Consider the following 19,293-nt stretch of genomic DNA (forward strand, 5'->3'; position numbering starts at 1 on the left):
TTCAGTGAGTAGGGCTGCTTCTCTCCCCTCAGTCCCACGCTGCAGAGTGTCTGTTGCCAGCAGATCTCTCTGAAAATAAAAAAACCTAACAAAATACTTTCTTATAGCAAGCTCAGGAGAGCTCACTAAGTAGCACCCAGCTCGTCCGGGCACAGATTCAAACTGAGGTCTGGAGAAGGGACATAGAGGGAGGAGCCAGAGCACACCAGTATCCAAATTCTTTCTTAAAGTGCCCTGTCTCCTGCAGAGCCAGTCTATTCCCCATGGTCCTTACGGAGTCCCCAGCATCCACTAGGACGTTAGAGAAATGGCGCTGACTGCTGCTGGGTCCACTCTGAGAAGCTCCTCCCCCCAAACATGGCGCTGCTTCCTGCGCTTCATAATATTATACTGGACTGAGGATTTCTGCAGGCAGCGATCTGTGGACCCCGACAGGCTTGCTGACCAAGTGTAGGGTATAGGCGCTGGCTCAGGGCGCCCCTCATAGCATCGCACTATGTACCGCTGAGCCCGGAGCGCAGTTAGCCACCATTTTCCCCAGAAGGCGAATGCATAGATGCACAGATATCCAGGTTGACTTCAAGACATCCCGACCCATCGACTGGATTACCAATGCCCTTTCCAACGGAAGGAACAATTTCTGCGACTCCATGTCCAGTATCATTCCCAGGAACGGGAGCCTCCTTGTTGGCTCTAGGTGAGATTTCGTAAGGTTCAGAATCCACCCGTGATCCTGGAGAAGTTTGGTTGAGAGGCCAATGCTGTCTAGTAACCTCTCCCTGGACGGCGCCTTTATCAGAAGATCATCCAGGTACGGAATTATGTTCACTCCCTGCTTGCGGAGTATAAACATCATCTCTGCCATCACTTTGATAAATACCCTCGGTGCCGTGGAGAGACTAAATGGAAGTGCCTGGAACTGGTAGTGACAGTCTTGCAGCGCAAACCATAGATATAACTGTTGAGGCGGCCAGATCGGAATGTGAAGGTACACATCCTTGATATCCAGAGACACAAGGTATTCCCCTTCCTCCAGACCTGAGATAACCGCTCTCAGAGACTCCATCTTGAACTTGAACAATCTTAAGAACGGGTTCAACGACTTGAGGTTCAGAATTGGTCGTATCAGTTCTACAAACAAGTTGGAATAGTACCCCTTGTTGTGCAGATGAGGTGGAACTGGAACAATGACTTGAGTCTATACCAATTTTTCGATGGCCTGCTGTAAAGTTATACTTGCCTCTTGTGAAGCTGGTAAGCCTGATTTGAAGAATCTGTGAGGTGGGAGGTCTTGGAACTCCAGTCTGTAGCTCTGGGAAATAAGATCTATGACCCAGAGATCCCAGCACGAACTTGACCAGATGTTAGATTTTAGTCAGGATCCCACCTGACAGTCCTCCAGGCGTCGCAGTCCACCGTCATGCTGAAGGCTTTGAGGAAGCAGAGCCTGAGCTCAGTTCCTGAGCACCTGCAGTTGCTGGTTTGCGTGGTTTACCTCTTGCACCTCTGGAAGACGTAGAAGCACCTCTGGATCTTCTCTTAAACATAGCTGCCCAAAAGGACTGTAAATTTGAAGCTGAATAAGCTTTCCTGGCTTGGGGAACTGTGGAAGTAAGATACGTAGACTTACCCACAGTAGCTTTGGAGATCATTTGTCTAGTTCGTCTCCAAACAAGGACTCTCCTGTGAATGGCAGGCTTTCCACGCCTTTCCTGGAGTCCGCATCAGCAGTTCACTGGCATAGCCACAAGTCCCTGCGTGCTGACACTGCCATAGCGGTGGTGCGTGCATTAAGCAAACCAATCTCTTTTATGGCTTCCACCATAAAGATGCTGAAAACTCTTCAGAAGCTTCCATAAGCGTGACCAGCTCCTCCGAGCACATTTTCTAAATGGAGTCTGGTAAGATGGGCATAGAGGGAGGAGCCAGCCCACACTATCAAATTCTTAAAGTGCCCATGGCTCCTATTGGACCCGTCTATACCCATGGTACTAAATGGAACCCCAGTATACTCTAGGACGTAAGAGAAAAACAAAAAGCAAACACCTGTCATTCCAATTGTTCAATCTTAAATTACGAAGGATCAACTTTTGGGGACATTGTTGATCCTAAGCCACAAAAGCAGAGACACAAAAGCACCTTTGGCCACAACCTGATTGACTAGATATGAAATGGTGTAATCTGTTCTATAAGTTAGGATCCATTTAAAACTCCCTTGAGTAGAACAAACCAAATTGAACTGCCTTGAAGTTTGTCACCATCTTTCCTAGGACTTGCATGTCTAGACAACCTTTTTATTAATGAGGAAACCATGTCTAAGTCTGAGAATTCTCTGCTCAGCGTAGTAAACTGTGTGTGGGCCCACGCAGTAGTTGGAGATCTTGTCACAAACTTTGATTAGCTGTTCATCCTTTTAATGAAAGATTAATATTTCAGGCTCTTAAGAGAGCCGCCATGATCTTTGTAGAAAAACTTGGTGTGGTCACAAGCCCCAAATTGATAATGTCATGATCAGTTAATCGGAGAAAAAACAAAAAACTACTGTAAGCACCCAATTCAAGGTTGATTACAAAAGCAAAATCTTCCTCTAATGGGCAAAACCATGTACACTGCACAGGGGGGCAGATATAACATGTGCAGAGAGAGTTCGATTAGGGTGGGGTGTGTTCAAACGGAAATCTAAATTGCAGTGTAGAAATAAAGCAGCCAGTATTTACCCTGCACAGAAATATAACCCACCCAAATCTAACTCTCTCTGCACATGTAATATCTGCCCCCCTGCAGTGCACATGGTTTTGCCCAGTAGAGTAAGATTTTGCTTTTGCAACCAACCTTAAATTAGGCCCCAAAAGCGATATATTTTGTGAATGGTCTACTCTCCAATAACGTCAACGACGAAGAAAAAAAAACCCGCCAAAAAACCCAACAACTAACCTGAAAGCAGTCTTGATCCTGCCCCCTTATTAAAAGGCGCAGATGCTGGCTTGCTGCTGCAGAGGTGTTTCTTAATATTAACTTCTGCTGCCTGAGAAAAAGGAGAAATTAAATTATCTGTGTATAACCATATGCAAGTTTTTTCTCTGATCTAGGATTAGCAATAATATTTTTTTTAAATAGTCTCTTATGAAAAAATGCACACTAAAATGGTAGCAGTTACAAAAGTCATCTATAATTAGGCTTACTATACTATCCCTTTAAACTAATGAATCACACAGGCACGGTGGCTGGCTGCATTCACCTAGTTTTAATCAGCCACAGAACCTGTCCGATCCATGAACGTCCCAGTTTAAAGGGATGGTATGGTAAACCTAGGTATACTGGATTAACAGAAACTTAAAACGAAATACAGCTGGCCCAAATTTGAGGGCACAATCTTCTAGAATTAATTACTTGCAGTGTTAAATGAATGGGATTTAATTATACACCGTAGGTTTTAAAGCTCCATCAACCACTTCTGTAAAAATGTTACTAACATGTTCCCTCCCTCCCTTAACAAGAACTCTGGTTGCTGCACCGTGCAGCTGTTTTTCTGGGGTTCTGTATTACAGAATTAGCAAATAAATGTAGTTTGACACTTTAACCACTTAACTGACAATTTTTCCCTTTAAACCATTCATAACATTGTTTTTATACATTTTTATTTAATATAGCTTATAAAGAATTTTTACAAATATTGAGATGTTATATTATGCACATCTGCAGACCGGATCTTCTCATCAAAAACTGGGTGACACAGTGGGGCGGTGCAGTCACTTGATCTGACCCTGCTAGTTAAGTGGTTAAAAGAGATGGAAGGGTGGGAGGACCAATCACAAGGTGCTTGCATTAGGATACTGCTGGTTATTTTTGACCCAAGCTCACAAGTTTTAGCCAGGGGCTGTGAGAGGAAGGAAGGAACCCAGACAAACTGCTACCCCAGGTACTCCAACTAGGGGACTGCATTTTTTTCAGTGAGCAACTGCACAACTTTAATTAAACTAGAAGTTAAGCAATACATACACCGTTCTTCCATATCCAACTCCTCCCCAAGACATGAACTGCCGGTTGGAAAGAATTGGGGGAACATCAGAATAAACTGGATTGGGGTTCATGGAATTCTTGTTTCCTGGCAGGTCTGCCTCTCCTATTAATGTAACTTCATATTGTGGACCCGAGGGCTGCACCATTATTTTCACAAAACTGCCAGGAAAAAAAACATTCACAAAGTATTAACTACAAAACTATAATTACAGATAAAAAAAAATTGCTAAATACTAACAATAATAGAAAAAACACAGTACCCCGGTTTTGTTTTTGAATATTGGGGAGTGAATTTAATGGTAACAACTTGCTCTTCTCCTGGCACAAGAAACAAATCTTCAGGATCCACACTAAAACATTTGTCTTCATTTATGCACTGTGAGACACAAAGCAAAAATAAAATGAACAGTACAGCCAATCATTTGTAGTTGCAATTCCATAATGTTAGCATACCTTATACATTAGTTTTTTCCAAAATGTGTACACTACACTGTAGTCCAATAGGTGAAGCAAGAACAACCAACAAACAGGAACATCAGAATGTTAGACATATGGGGAAAGGTAACAGTAGACTTCTCTTTCCCCATCCAAAATTTGCTTGTTTCTCTTTCCACTCAGAATCCATTCCTCAACAAAGTCTGCTTGCTACCCTCGTCCCGACAAAGGGCCTGATTAATTCCTGATCGTTGCTGTGCATTTTTGCACAGCGGGCGATCAGGTCCTAACTGCGCGCGCACACGCGTCAAACAAATCCGATCGCACGGGCGTTCGCAAGGTGATTTGTGGGTGGTAACTGACCGTTTAATTGGAGTGTCCGGAAAAACACAGGTATGTCCATGCGTTTTTCAGCTCTGGCCCTGATCAGCCTGTTGTGATCGCACTTTAGGAGTAAGTCCTGGGCTGCGCAGAGACTGCACACAGTGGAATTTTGCAGCTCGGCATACATATGGGATCGCACATTTGCACGCCAAATTTACACTCCCCCTGGAGGCGGCAACTATCTGAATGCAGGACTGCAAAGTTAGCTGCCCAGCGATCAGATCTGAATCACCCCCAAAGTTCGTTCACGTATGGACATAATACGTAGCAGGGGACAGAACCATACTTTTTTAAAGACCTCAGGCTTTTTTTGCCTCTCACCTAGCTAAATGGCATCAAAGCTTAATGGAGTGGCTCACTCAACCAACCAGACATGCCACTCCAAAGATCAGAGAAAGGAAGGGGTGACTCTCCTGCTCTATGAGAATAAACTCAAGTCCCCGAGAACAGACAACAGTCAGGAGCTGCAACCCAGGAAGAGACAAACCACTCACTACTAATTAAAGCCGAAAGTTGATACATCATCTCTATGCTGGTCTGAGATCTGCACTAATTTATTTTCTCTAATTTCTATATGTACATCCAAAAAAAGATCTTAATTACTACCCACAGTATCCAAGAATACCAGCACTTACCTTAGCTTTCTGCTCTGGTGTTATTTGTATCTCAGTGCTGAGATACAGACCAGAGTGCGCTACAAGAACCAGAAAGCGACACCCCAGGCAGGAAATAGGAACTGCACGGGTTGTGAAAGGTGCAGGGCACTAGCATGAACTCTCCTTTTATCATAGTTACACGAGGAGAACACTTAGAACTAATTACATGAAAGGCTGAGAAATTATTATCACCTATAATTTATGTGATTTATACCTTGTTTAGAGGTTAAGTGTAATTACATCAGCATAAAAGACCATCTTTAGATAGATCCATCTATATTGAGCAATTATTTGACATATTGAAGAAAGTCTCCTGTAATTTGTGCACTAGAATACCTCAGAATGATATTTTGAACTTTAATAAAGGTTACATTTTAAAAATACTAGTGGCCACCTACCAATTGGTATGTGACTTTTTATCCTTAGTGTAGAAGATAGTCCGTGAGTGCCCTAAGACAGGAATACTTCTCTTTTCTTTTGTTCTAGTAAAGGGGAACTGCACAGGTAGTGATAGGTGGAGGTTGCTAGAATGAATACTATATAATATATAATGACATGTTTTTCAACACAACTCCACCACAAACATACATTCATTAACCTATGTGCGTCCCAGGCTGCAATAACCTATACATGGGTTGGAACACTCATACAGTACCACTTATGACAGCATTATCATAAGGACTCATTAAGACACATAGGGGAGATGTATCAGACCTTCAAGAGAGGAAATGGAAAATCTGTACCCAGCAACCAATCCGCTTCCTTCATTTTATAGACTCTGCTAAAATAAGATTTTAAACCTACCGGTACATCTTTTTCTCCTTGTCCGTAGAGGATGCTGGGGACTCCGTAAGGACCATGGGGTATAGACGGGCTCCGCAGGAGACATGGGCACTCTATCAAGACTTTAGATGGGTGTGCACTGGCTCCTCCCTCTATGCCCCTCCCCCAGACCTCAGTTAGAGAACTGTGTCCAGAGGAGACGGACAGTACGAGGAAAGGATTTTTGTTAATCTAAGGGCAAGATACATACCAGCCCACACCATCCACACCATACAACTTGGAACATACGAACCAGTTAACAGTATGAAACAAAACAGCATCAGCCCGAGACTGATCAAAACTGTAACATAACCATTATGTAAGCAATAACTATATACAAGTCTTGCAGAATTTAGTCCGCACTGGGACGGGCACCCAGCATCCTCTACAGACTAGGAGAAAAAGATTTACCGGTAGGTTTAAAATCTTATTTTCTTTTACGTCCTAGAGGATGCTGGGGACTCCGTAAGGACCATGGGGATTATACCAAAGCTCCAGACCGGGCGGGAGTGTGCGGATGACTCTGCAGCACCGATTGAGCAAACATGAGGTCCTCCTCAGCCAAGGTATCAAACTTGTAGAATTTAGCAAAAGTGTTTGAACCCAACCAAGTCGCCGCTCGGCAAAGCTGTAATGCAGAGACGCCTCGGGCAGCCGCCCAAGAAGAGCCCACCTTCCTAGTGGAATGGGCCTTTACCGAATTTGGTAACGGCAATCCAGCCGTAGAATGAGCCTGCTGAATCGTGTTACAGATCCAGCGAGCAATAGTCTGCTTAGAAGCAGGAGCGCCAAGCTTGTTGGCTGCATACATGACAAACAGTGCCTCTGTTTTCCTAACCCGAGACGTCCTGGCTACATAAATCTTTAAGGCCCTGACTACATCAAGGCACTTGGAATCCTCCAAGTCACCCGTAGCCACAGGCACCATGATAGGTTGGTTCATATGAAAAGATGAAACCACCTTAGGCAAAAATTGAGGACGAGTCCTTAATTCTGCTCTATCCACATGGAAAATCAGATAGGGGCTCTTGTGAGACAAAGCCGCCAATTCGGACACCCGCCTTGCAGATACCAAGGCCAACAACATGACCACATTCCAAGAGAGAAATTTTAAATCCACCGTTTGAAGAGGCTCAAACCAGTGAGATTTTAGGAACTGTAACACAACGTTAAGGTCCCATGGTGCCACTGGGAGCACAAAAGGAGGCTGGATGTGCAGCACTCCCTTTACAAAAGTCTGGACTTCTGGGAGAGAAGCCAATTCCTTCTGAAAGAAAATTGATAGGGCCGAAATCTGTACCTTAATGGAGCCAAACTTTAGGCCCATATCCACTCCTGTCTGTAGAAAGTGGAGAAAACGGCCCAGATGGAAATCTTCAGTAGGAGCATTCTTGGCTTCACACCAAGATACATACTTCCTCCAGATGCGGTGATAGTGTTTCGCCGTCACCTCCTTCCTAGCCTTAATCAGAGTAGGGGTGACTTCCTCCGGAATACCTTTCCCCGCTAGGATTTGGTGTTCAACCGCCATGCCGTCAAACGTAACCGCGGTAAGTCTTGGAACACGCAGGGCCCCTGCTGCAATAGGTCTTCCCTGAGAGGAAGAGGCCACGGATCTTCTGTGAGCATTTTCTAAAAATCTGAATACCAGGCCCTTCGAGGCCAATCCGGAACAATGAGTATTGTCTGCACTCTTTTTCGTCTTATGATTCTCAGTATTTTTGAGATGAGCGGAAGAGGAGGGAACACATAGACCGACTGAAACACCCATGGTGTCACCAGGGCGTCCACCGCTACTGCTTGAGGGTCCCTTGACCTGGCACAATACCTCCGAAGGTTCTTGTTGAGGCGTGACGCCATCATGTCTATTTGTGGAAGTCCCCACTGACTTGTTATCTCTGCAAAAACTTCTTGATGAAGTCCCCACTCTCCTGGATGGAGATAGTGTCTGCTGAGGAAGTCTGCTTCCCAGTTGTCCACTCCCGGAATGAAGACTGCTGACAGAGCGCTTGCGTGATTTTCCGCCCAGCGAAGAATCCTGGTGGCTTCCGCCATTGCCACTCTGCTCCTTGTCCCGCCTTGGCGGTTTACATGAGCCACAGCTGTGACGTTGTCTGATTGAATCAGAACCGGTAGGTCGCGAAGAAGATTCTCCGCTTGTGGTAGGCCGTTGTATATGGCCCTCAATTCCAATACGTTGATGTGTAGACAAGCCTCCTGGCTTGACCATAGTCCTTGAAAATGTCTTCCTTGTGTGACTGCTCCCCATCCTCGGAGGCTCGCGTCCGTGGTCACCAGAACCCAGTCTTGAATGCAGAACCTGCGACCTTCGAGAAGGTGAGCACTCTGCAGCCACCACAGGAGAGACACCCTGGCCCTGGGGGACAGGCTTATTTTCTGATGTATTTGTAGATGGGACCCCGAACACTTGTCCAGAAGGTCCCACTGAAACGTCCTCGCATGGAACCTGCCGAAGGGGATGGCCTCGTAGGTCGCCACCATTTTTCCCAGTACTCGAGTGCATTGATGGACTGACACTTTTTTCGGTTTTAACAGGTCTCTGACCATGTTCTGGAGTTCCTGGGCTATCTCCATCGGGAGAAAAACCATCTTTTGTTCCGTGTCCAGAATCATGCCTAAGAAAGATAACCGAGTTGTTGTAATCAACTGTGAGTTTGGTAGATTTAGAATCCAGCCATGCTGCTGCAGCACTCTCAGGGAGAGCGACACGCTTTTCTGCAATTGATCTCTCGATCTCGTTTTTATCAGGAGATCGTCCAACTACGGGATAATTGTGACTCCCTGCCTGCGCAGGAGCACCATCATTTCTGCCATTACCTTGGTGAAAATCCTCGGGGCCGTGGAAAGCCCAAACGGCAACGTCTGAAACTGGTAATGACAGTCCTGTACAGCGAATCTCAGGTATGCTTGATGAGGGGGATATATGGGGACATGAAGGTATGCATCCTTTATGTCTAGTGACACCATAAAATCCCCCCCTTCCAGGCTGGAAATAACTGCCCGGAGCGATTCCATCTTGAATTTGAACTTTTCCAAGTACAGGTTTAGGGATTTTAGATTTAGAATGGGTCTGACCGAGCCATCCGGTTTCGGGACCACAAACCGGGTTGAATAGTACCCCTTCCCCTGTTGCACTAGGGGAACCTTGACAATCACTTGTTGTTGACACAGTTTTTGAATTGCAGCTAAAACTATCTCCCTTTCTGGGGGAGAAGCTGGTAAAGCCGATTTGAAAAATCGGCGAGGAGGCACGTCTTCGAATTCCAGCTTGTAGCCTTGGGATACAATTTCCATCGCCCAAGGATCCACGTCTGACTGAACCCAGACGTGGCTGAAGAGTCGAAGACGTGCCCCCACCGGCGCGGACTCCCTCAGAGGAGCCCCAGCGTCATGCGGTGGATTTAGGAGAAGCCGGGGAGGACTTCTGCTCCTGGGAACTAGCCGTAGCAGGCATTCTTTCCCTCTACCCTTACCTCTGGCGAGGAAGGAACAGCCCCGACCTCTTCTGGACTTATGCGACCGAAAGGACTGCATCTGATATTGTGGTGTCTTTTGCTGTGGGGGAACATAAGGTAAAAAGTAGATTTACCCGCGGTAGCTGTGGAAACCAAGTCCGCGAGACCTTCCCCAAATAAAACCTCACCCTTGTAAGGCAAAACTTCCATATGTCTCTTTGAGTCGGTATCACCCGTCCATTGGCTGGTCCACAGGGCTCGCCTAGCAGAATTCGCCATGGCGTTGGCTCTCGAACCTAACAGCCCAACGTCTCTCGAAGCGTCTCTCATATATAAGACTGCGTCTTTAATGTGACCTAAGGTCAATAAAATGCTATCCCTATCTAGGGTGTCAATGTCAGATGACAAAGTATCTGCCCAAGCTGCTACAGCGCTACAAACCCAAGCCGACGCTATTGCCGATCTGAGCAAGGCACCCGTATGTGCATAAATTGATTTTAAGGTAGTCTCCTGTCTGCGATCAGCAGGAACCTTGAGGGCTGCCGTGTCTGGAGACGGTAACGCCACCTTTTTGGACAAGCGCGTTAAAGTTTTGTCCACCCTGGGCGAGGATTCCCACCGTAACCTGTCCTGTGCAGGGAAAGGATACGCCATAAGAATTCTCTTGGGAATCTGCAGTTTCTTGTCTGGAGTTTCCCAAGCCTTTTCAAATAACGCGTTCAGCTCATGAGATGGGGGAAAGGTTACCTCAGGTTTCTTTTCCTTAAACATGCATACCCTCGTGTCAGGGACCGAGGGGTCATCTGTGATATGCAAAACATCTTTTATTGCAATAATCATATAATGAATACTTTTGGCCACCCTTGCGTGTAACCTCGCATCATCGTAGTCGACACTGGAGTCAGAATCCGTGTCGGTATTAGTGTCTGCTACTTGGGACAGGGGACGTTTCTGAGACCCTGGAGGGCCCTGTGATACAGCCAAAGCCATGGATTGACTCCCTGTCTTTTCTCTGGACTTTGCTTTGTCCATTCTCTTATGTAATAAAGACACATTTGCATTTAAAACATTCCACATATCCAGCCAATCAGGTGTCGGCGTCGCCGACGGAGACACCACAATCATCTGCTCCACCTCCTCAGATGAGCCTTCCGCTTCAGACATGCCGACACACACGTACAGACACCCCCACACACTCAGGGTTATATATATATATATATATATGGAGACAGTCCCCCAATAAGGCCCTTTGGAGAGACAGAGAGAGAGTATGCCAGCACACACCCAGCGCCACCGGACACTGGAATAAATCCCAGTCAGTACAGCGCTTTTATAAATATACTCACTGCGCCAAATAAATGTGCCCCCCCCTCTTTTTTGCCCTCTGTACTTGTGTTCAGCAGAGTAGAGTCCGGGGAGCCAGCTTCTCTGCAGCGTGCTGTGGAGAAAATGGCGCTGGTTAGTGCTGTGGAATCAAGCTCAGCCCCCTTACCGGCGGGCTTCGATGCCGCTCAAATCTTTATACTGGCGGGGGGTTTTGCAATATACTGCCTCCGCAGTATATATCTATGCCAGTGTCCCCAGAGGGTTAATAATTGCTGCCCAGGGCGCCCCTCCCCCCTGCGCCCACACAGTGCCGCCAGTGTGTGTGTGTGTGTGTTTGGAAGCAATGGCGCGCAGCGTTACCGCTGCGCGTTACCTCATAGAAGATCAGAAGTCTTCTGCCGCCTTTGAAGTCTTCTATCTTCTCATACTCCCCCGGCTTCTATCTTCCGGCTCTGTGAGGAGGACGGCGGCGCGGCTCCGGGACGAACGGCGAGGGTGAGACCTGCGTTCCGACCCTCTGGAGCTAATGGTGTCCAGTAGCCTAAGAAGCAGAGCCTATCATTTAAGTAAGTCTGCTTCTCTCCCCTCAGTCCCACGATGCAGGGAGCCTGTTGCCAGCAGTGCTCTCTGAAAATAAAAAAACCTAACAAAGTCTTTTTTCAGAGAAACTCAGTAGAGCTCCCCTGCAGTGCACCCAGTCTCCTCTGGGCACAGGATCTAACTGAGGTCTGGGAGAGGGGCATAGAGGGAGGAGCCAGTGCACACCCATCTAAAGTCTTTAGAGTGCCCATGTCTCCTGCGGAGCCCGTCTATACCCCAAGGTCCTTACGGAGTCCCCAGCATCCTCTAGGACATAAGAGAAATAAATGATAGCTGAAAGCTGATTGATTGCTATGGGAAAATATGTCTTGAAGGTTTGATATATCCCATGCATAATCGAAAAAACATTAACACAATCTACATGCAGTGGTCGCAAACACGCGCTATAGCGGGTATTTTACCCCAAAATTGATGGCGGGGACACAAAAATTAAAAAACGCTGGGTCCCTCAGGAAGCGCTGTGAACCACAGCGCTGTCCGTCAGTCAGTTCTCCACAACAACAGAGGGAGGAACTTGGGAGAGACGGAGATTATGAAGAGTATGATCTCCCCCCCTCCCCTCATCGTCTGCTCCGCATGCCCCACCCCCCTCCCCATGAATAACGGCTGCAGGTGCCCTCCAAGTAGCAAGTAGTGTTGCCGTGACTCAACCGCTGCTCCCTGGCAGCCCACTGCACCCCCATCCGCCTGATTCCGCTGCTGCATATACCCAGGTGGGGGCAGTTTGGTCCCTGTGCCCCCGGCTGGATGCCGCCGCTCTCTGCGCTGATTCCGGGATGGAGAGACGAGCTGTCCAGGGAAGGTGAGGGATCCACAGTGCGTATTCTTCCCCAATATCCTCTGGCTTGACTCCACTGCTGCTGCTGGCAGTGTGCATGGAGAAGCCCGGAGTGTTCTTTTTACAGGTATGCGGTGGGGGGGGGCCTGGTCCCTGGAGAGTGTTGGTACGGTGGTGCTCCCCAATGGGGGTTCCAGGCTGTACTCTCTCCAGACTCTGTCCCTACTCTCTGCGTCTGTCCCTACTACCATATAAAACGTGTGTCACGTGCTCCGCCTGGCGCCGTGTGTGTGTCACGTGCTCCGCCTGGCGCCGTGTGTGTGTCACGTGCTCCGCCTGGCGCCGTGTGTGTGTCACGTGCTCTGCCTGGCGCCGTGTGTGTGTCACGTGCTCTGCCTGGCGCCGTATGTCACGTGCTCTGCCTGGCGCCGTGTGTGTTTCACGTGCTTTGCCTGGCGCCGTGTGTATGTCACGTGCTCTGCCTGGCGCCGTGTGTGTCACGTGCTCTGCCTGGCGCCGTGTGTGTCACGTGCTCTACCTGGCGCCATGTGTGTCACGTGCTCTCCCTGGCGCCATGTGTGTCACGTGCTCTCCCTGGCGCCATGTGTGTCACGTGCTCTCCCTGGCGCCATGTGTGTCACGTGCTCTACCTGGCGCCATGTGTGTCACGTGCTCTACCTGGCGCCATGTGTGTCACGTGCTCTACCTGGCGAAATGTGTGTCACGTGCTCTACCTGGCGCAATGCGTGTCACGTGCTCTACCTGGCGAAATGCGTGTCACGTGCTCTACCTGGCGCAATGCGTGTAACGTGCTCTACCTGGCGCAATGCGTGTAACGTGCTCTACCTGGCGCAATGCGTGTAACGTGCTCTACCTGGCGCAATGCGTGTAACGTGCTCTACCTGGCGCAATGCGTGTAACGTGCTCTACCTGGCGCAATGCGTGTAACGTGCTCTACCTGGCGCAATGCGTGTAACGTGCTCTACCTGGCGCAATGTGTATAGAGCTCTACCTGGCGCAATGTGTATAGAACACTAACTGGCGCAATGTGTGTAACGTGCTCTACCTGGTGCAATGTGTGTAACGTGCTCTACCTGGTGCAATGTGTGTAACGTGCTCTACCTGGTGCAATGTGTGTAACGTGCTCTACCTGGTGCAATGTGTGTAACGTGCTCTACCTGGTGCAATGTGTATAGAACACTAACTGGCGCAATGTGTATAACGTGCTCTACCTGGCGCAATGTGTGTAACGTGCTCTACCTGGCGCAGTGTGTGTAACGTGCTCTACCTGGCGCAGCGTGTGTAACGTGCTCTACCTGGCGAAATGTGTGTAACGTGCTCTACCTGGCGAAATGTGTGTAACGTGCTCTACCTGGCGCAATGTGTGTAACGTGCTCTACCTGGTGCAATGTGTGAAACGTGCTCTACCTGTGTGGTGTAATGTGAATTGGTACTATTAGGTTGCCATGCACCTACATTTTTGGTGTGAGCAACTGTCCTTGATTTCAAATATGGGAGGGGGAGCACCAATTTACTTTCTGCCAAAGGGCACCGAAATGTCTAGTTACAGCTCTGGTGCAGTGTCCTGTACGCTACACAGCCCAGCAGCATTGTCACCCCCTCCCTCCCAACGGCAACACTTTTGTAGTGTCCAAGTCAAGTCTGTTTTTATATTTGAATAATTAATAAAATTAATATGAACCTTCATTCTGATGGAACCCAGAAAAGGACAGATAGGACTCCTATATTTAAAAGTGAGGGGTCCGTGGGACCCACTTTTTTTTGGGCTCAGCGTGATCACTGTACGTGTAATCTTACAATTACTGCTCTGTGATCTTATACAATACATTATTGTTGCATATAGTGGGACACTGTAGGTCATGGTAATAAAAGACACAAATATTTTTCAAGTGTACATAGGAGAAATAGTCATCCTTTTCCTCAAAAATATACTAATTCAAACAAAATGATTTTAACAAGTCATTACAAAGAGACTAAAACATCTTACCTTTATCTTTAAATGTGTAGCAATATTCCCTGCATTTTTTAGTGGCAATAGTTGTTTGGCTGATGAACCCACACTACAGTTGAAATGAATAGTCTATTTAAAAACATAAAAAAAAACATTATGTAAAATATGGATTATACATAATTTATCAGTTTGCAACATGTAGACTCTTCATTACATTGATACTACTCTAGTCCATTCTGTTGATAGTCACATCACTCAGGTTTATACAACTTAGTCTTCAATACTTTTAAAAGGTTTGACTAAGTTATGAGGACTTTTTGTTATTGTCATCTCCTATTTGTCAAAGTGCCCCCAATAAACATCAGGATCTGTATTATGTGCAAGAAACGGATTGTTCATTTGTGCAATTCTGTAACTGAGAACAGAGCTAATGTGACAGAGACATAGGGGTATATGCAATTCACGGCGAATCGCGGCAATTTTTCGCCGTTTTTTAATTCGACTAAATTCGCCAGGTGTCGACGTAAGAAATAAAGTTTTACTTTCACGGTGTGTGTGTCCTGTTTTTATTTGGGTATTTTTTTTCCAGTAGTACTACAGGTACCAGCGGGCCCGTTTTTCTCCCGCATGCTGGTACTTGTGGTTCTCCAAGTACCAGCTTGCGGGGGAGGCTTGCTGGGACTTGTAGTACTACTGGAAAAAACAATATCTTTTAATTATCACAAAAGGCTATCAGCCCTCCCATCCGCAGCCCATTGGATGGGGGGGGGGGACAGCCTCGGGCTTCACCCCTGGCCCTTGGGTGGCTGGGGGGGGGGGGGGACCCCTTGATTGAAGGGGTCCCCACTCCCCCAGGGTACCCTGGCCAGGGGTGACTAGTTGGATATTTAATGCCACGGCCGCAGGGCACGGCATAAAAGTGACCCCCGGCTGTGGCATTATCTGTCCAGCTAGTGGAGCCCGATGCTGGTGTTAAAAATACGGGGGACCCCTACTCTTTTTGTCCCCCGTATTTTTGGCACCAGCACCAGGCGCAGAGCCCGGTGCTGGTTTTAAAAATACGGGGGATCCCCTGTCAATTTTTTCCCCGCATTTTTAGAACCAGGACCACCTCGAAGAGCCCGAGGCTGGTTATGCTTTGGAGGGGGGACCCCACGCAATTTTTTTTTCGGATTGTACCGTTCCAGCAATAAAAAAAATAAAAAATAATATTTTAAAAAAATTATAAATAATATTTGTGCCTCCAAAAAAAAAAAAGTACCTAATCCCTTCTAATATAAATAGATCTGCTATTCCCAAAAAAAAAAAACACAAAAAAAACCATGTTTAAAATTTTTTTATTTGTTTTCACCCTCCAAAGTGTGGCGGATTGAAAATGACGAATTTGTTGTCTAAAAGCACTGCTGTCGAATTTCCAAACTTGAATTGAATATGCTTTGGTCGAATTGCAGCACTTATATCATTGCAGAAAAGTCGAATTTGCAAAAATTCGAATTTCAAAAAGTCGAATTTTGAAAGTCCGTTTTTTGGTCGGAAAGCACTGAATTGCATAGGCGAATTTTTTTTTTGGTCGAAAATGACCCGAAATTCGACAATTTCGGGAATTCGACCGCAATTGCATATACCCCATAGGGGTATATGCAATTGCGGTCGAATTCCCGAAATTGTCGAATTTCGGAAATTTTTCGCCAAAAAAAAATAAATAAAAAAAAAATTGTCAATGCAATTCAGTGCTTTCCGTCAAAAAAACGGACTTTCAAAATTCGACACTTTGAAATTCGACTTTTGTCAAATTCGACTTTTCTGCAATGATACAAGTGCTGCAATTCGACCAAAGTGTATTCAATTCAAGTTTGGAAATTCGACAACAGTGCTTTTTGACAGTAAATTCGTCATTTTCAATCCGCCACACTTTGGAGGGTGAAACCAATAAAAAAAAATTAAAACATGTTTTTTTTGGTTTTTTTTTTTTTTGTAATAGCATATCTATTTATATTAGAAGGGATTAGGTACTTGGTTTGTCTTTTTTGGAGGCACAAGTATTATTTATATATTTTTAAAAATATATATATATATTTTTTTTTTTTTATAGCTGGAACGGTAAAATCAAGGAAAAAAATGGCGTGGGGTCCCCCCTCCAAAGCATAACCAGCCTCGGGCTCTTCGAGCTGGTCCTGGTTCTAAAAATGCAGGGAAAAATTTGACAGGGGATCCCCGTATTTTTAAAACCAGCACCGGGCTCTGCGCCTGGTGCTGGCGCAAAAAATACGGGGGACAAAAAGAGTAGGGGTCCCCCGTATTTTTTACACCAGCATCGGGCTCCACTAGCTGGACAGATAATGCCACAGCCGGGGGTCACTTTTATACAGTGCCCTGCGGCCGTGGCATTAAATATCCAACTAGTCACCCCTGGCCGGGGTACCCTGGGGGAGTGGGGACCCCTTCAATCAAGGGGTCCCCCCCCCCCAGCCACCCAAGGGCCAGGGGTGAAGCCCGAGGCTGTCCCCCCCCATCCAAGGGCTGCGGATGGGAGGCTGATAGCCTTGAGAAAAATGTCAGAATATTGTTTTTTCCAGTAGTACTACAAGTCCCAGCAAGCCTCCCCCGCAAGCTGGTACTTGGAGAACCACAAGTACCAGCATGCGGGAGAAAAACGGGCCCGCTGGTACCTGTAGTACTACTGGGGGAAAAATACCCAAATCAAAACAGGACACACACACCGTGACAAGTACAACTTTATTACATACTGCCGACACACACATACTTACCTATGTTGACACGCCGACTGCCAGAGTCTCCGACGATCCGAGGGTACCTGTGAAAAAATTATACTCACCTTCCAGCGCCCAGAGATAAATCCAAGTCCAGAGTATAATCCAGGTACTTGGCAAAATAACAAAACGCAAAAACCCGTGCCAGCGGACTGAAAGGGGTCCCATATTGACACGAGACCCCTTTCCCCGAATGCAGAGACCTCTCCGTGACAGCTGTCACTGAAAGGTCTCTTCAGCCAATCAGCGAGTGCAACATCCTTGCACTCTGCTGATTGGCTCTGCGCGTCTGAGCTCAGACAGCGCATCGCAAAGCCTCTCCATTATATTCAATGGTGGGAACCTTGCGGTTAGCGGTGGGGTCACCCGCCGGTCAGCGGCTGACCGCGGGTAACCCCCCCGCTGACGGCAAAGTTCCCACCATTGAAAGTAATGGAGAGGCTTTGCGATGCGCTGTCACAGCACAGACAACGGACAGCCAATCAGGTGAGCGCCACGTAGTAGCGCTAACTGATTGGCTGAAGGGACCTCAGTGACAGGAGTCACGTGGGGTCCCGGCACATTCGGGGAAAGGGGTCTCATGTGTCAATATGGGACCCCTTTCAGTCCGCTGGCACGGGTTTTTGCGTTTTATTTTGCCAAGTACCTGGATTATACTCTGGACGTGGATTTATCTCTGGACGCTGGAAGGTGAGTATAATTTTTTCACAGGTACCCTCGGATTGTCGGAGACTGTGGCAGTCGGCGTGTCAACATAGGTAAGTATGTGTGTGTCGGCAGTATGTAATAAAGTTGTACTTGTCACGGTGTGTGTGTCCTGTTTTGATTTGGGTATTTTCCCCCCAGTAGTACTACAGGTACCAGCGGGCCCGTTTTTCTCCCGCATGCTGGTACTTGTGGTTCTCCAAGTACCAGCTTGCTGGGACTTGTAGTACTACTGGAAAAAACAATATTCTGACATTTTTCTCAAGGCTATCAGCCTCCCATCCGCAGCCCTTGGATGGGGGGGGGGGGACAGCCTCGGGCTTCACCCCTGGCCCTTGGGTGGCTGGGGGGGGGGGGGGGGACACCCCTTGATTGAAGGGGTCCCCACTCCCCCAGGGTACCCCGGCCAGGGGTGACTAGTTGGATATTTAATGCCACGGCCGCAGGGCACTGTATAAAAGTGACCCCCGGCTGTGGCATTATCTGTCCAGCTAGTGGAGCCCGGTGCTGGTTTTAAAAATACGGGGGATCCCCTGTCAATTTCCCCCCCGCATTTTTAGAACCAGGACCAGCTCGAAGAGCCCGAGGCTGGTTATGCGTTGGAGGGGGGACCCCACGCCATTTTTTCCCGGTTTTTTAATTCGCGGCAAAAAACGTCAAATCGGCCGTTTTTCGCCCGCGGGAATGTCGAATCCGTTTTTCATTGAATATGGTGAATTCCGGCAGCCACAAGCCGGAATTCACCTGTCGAATTAAAAAAACGGCGATAATTTGCCGCGATTCGCCCGCAATTGCATATACACCTAAAGCTCCTTGGTTGCCTCTATAAAGGACACAGTGGGAAGTGGCAGGAGTATTATCCTCAAACAGCAGTGCATCAAGTTCAGACACCCATATTTCTGTAAAATATGGTCAAGTCATGACGAGTGCAATGTCTTGCCAAACACTGGAATATATAATACATTTTTGTACAGTAACATACCTGTAGATCCTTCGGAGCATGTATCCTTGCACAACCAGCTCTTGCACGCAAGGGAATACTTTTTATCAAGCAAGTAGGACCTGGGCTGTCAACTTCAACATCAACCCTTGCTAAAAACTCTTCAGGCGGACCAAGTGATCCTGTTACAGTGAAAGTAAGAGAATATGAAAAGAATACTACCCACGCTTAAATACAATGAGCCCACTTACTTTACAAAGTCAGAAATGTTATAGTTATTCTAGCTATGGTTTACGGCTGGTGTCTCATATGGTAAAAGCCACTATTGTGACAGTAACATATTATATCAGATAATTCAGACACTTGCATACATGATAAATTAAGACTGCACAAAATAGTTAAACAGGA

The 19,293-nt window shown here is 47.0% G+C and overlaps 1 protein-coding gene across 3 annotated transcripts in view; it reads right to left on the reverse strand.

Annotated features, from left to right (window-relative positions):
- Nucleotides 1-19,293, reverse strand: part of CEP192 (centrosomal protein 192) — a 639,877-nt gene that overhangs the window by 128,068 nt on the left and 492,516 nt on the right. For all 3 annotated transcript variants that reach the window (XM_063923418.1, XM_063923417.1, XM_063923415.1), the window contains 5 exons: nt 18,928-19,067; nt 14,506-14,598; nt 4,281-4,396; nt 4,000-4,179; nt 2,935-3,025 (listed from right to left, as the gene is read on the reverse strand). In XM_063923418.1, coding sequence (XP_063779488.1) covers nt 2,935-3,025; nt 4,000-4,179; nt 4,281-4,396; nt 14,506-14,598; nt 18,928-19,067 — 620 coding nt within the window. The remainder of the gene's footprint in view (nt 1-2,934; nt 3,026-3,999; nt 4,180-4,280; nt 4,397-14,505; nt 14,599-18,927; nt 19,068-19,293) is intronic.

Source organism: Pseudophryne corroboree, chromosome 5 (assembly GCF_028390025.1).
Source record: "Pseudophryne corroboree isolate aPseCor3 chromosome 5, aPseCor3.hap2, whole genome shotgun sequence".
Taxonomy (NCBI): Eukaryota; Metazoa; Chordata; class Amphibia; order Anura; family Myobatrachidae; genus Pseudophryne; species Pseudophryne corroboree.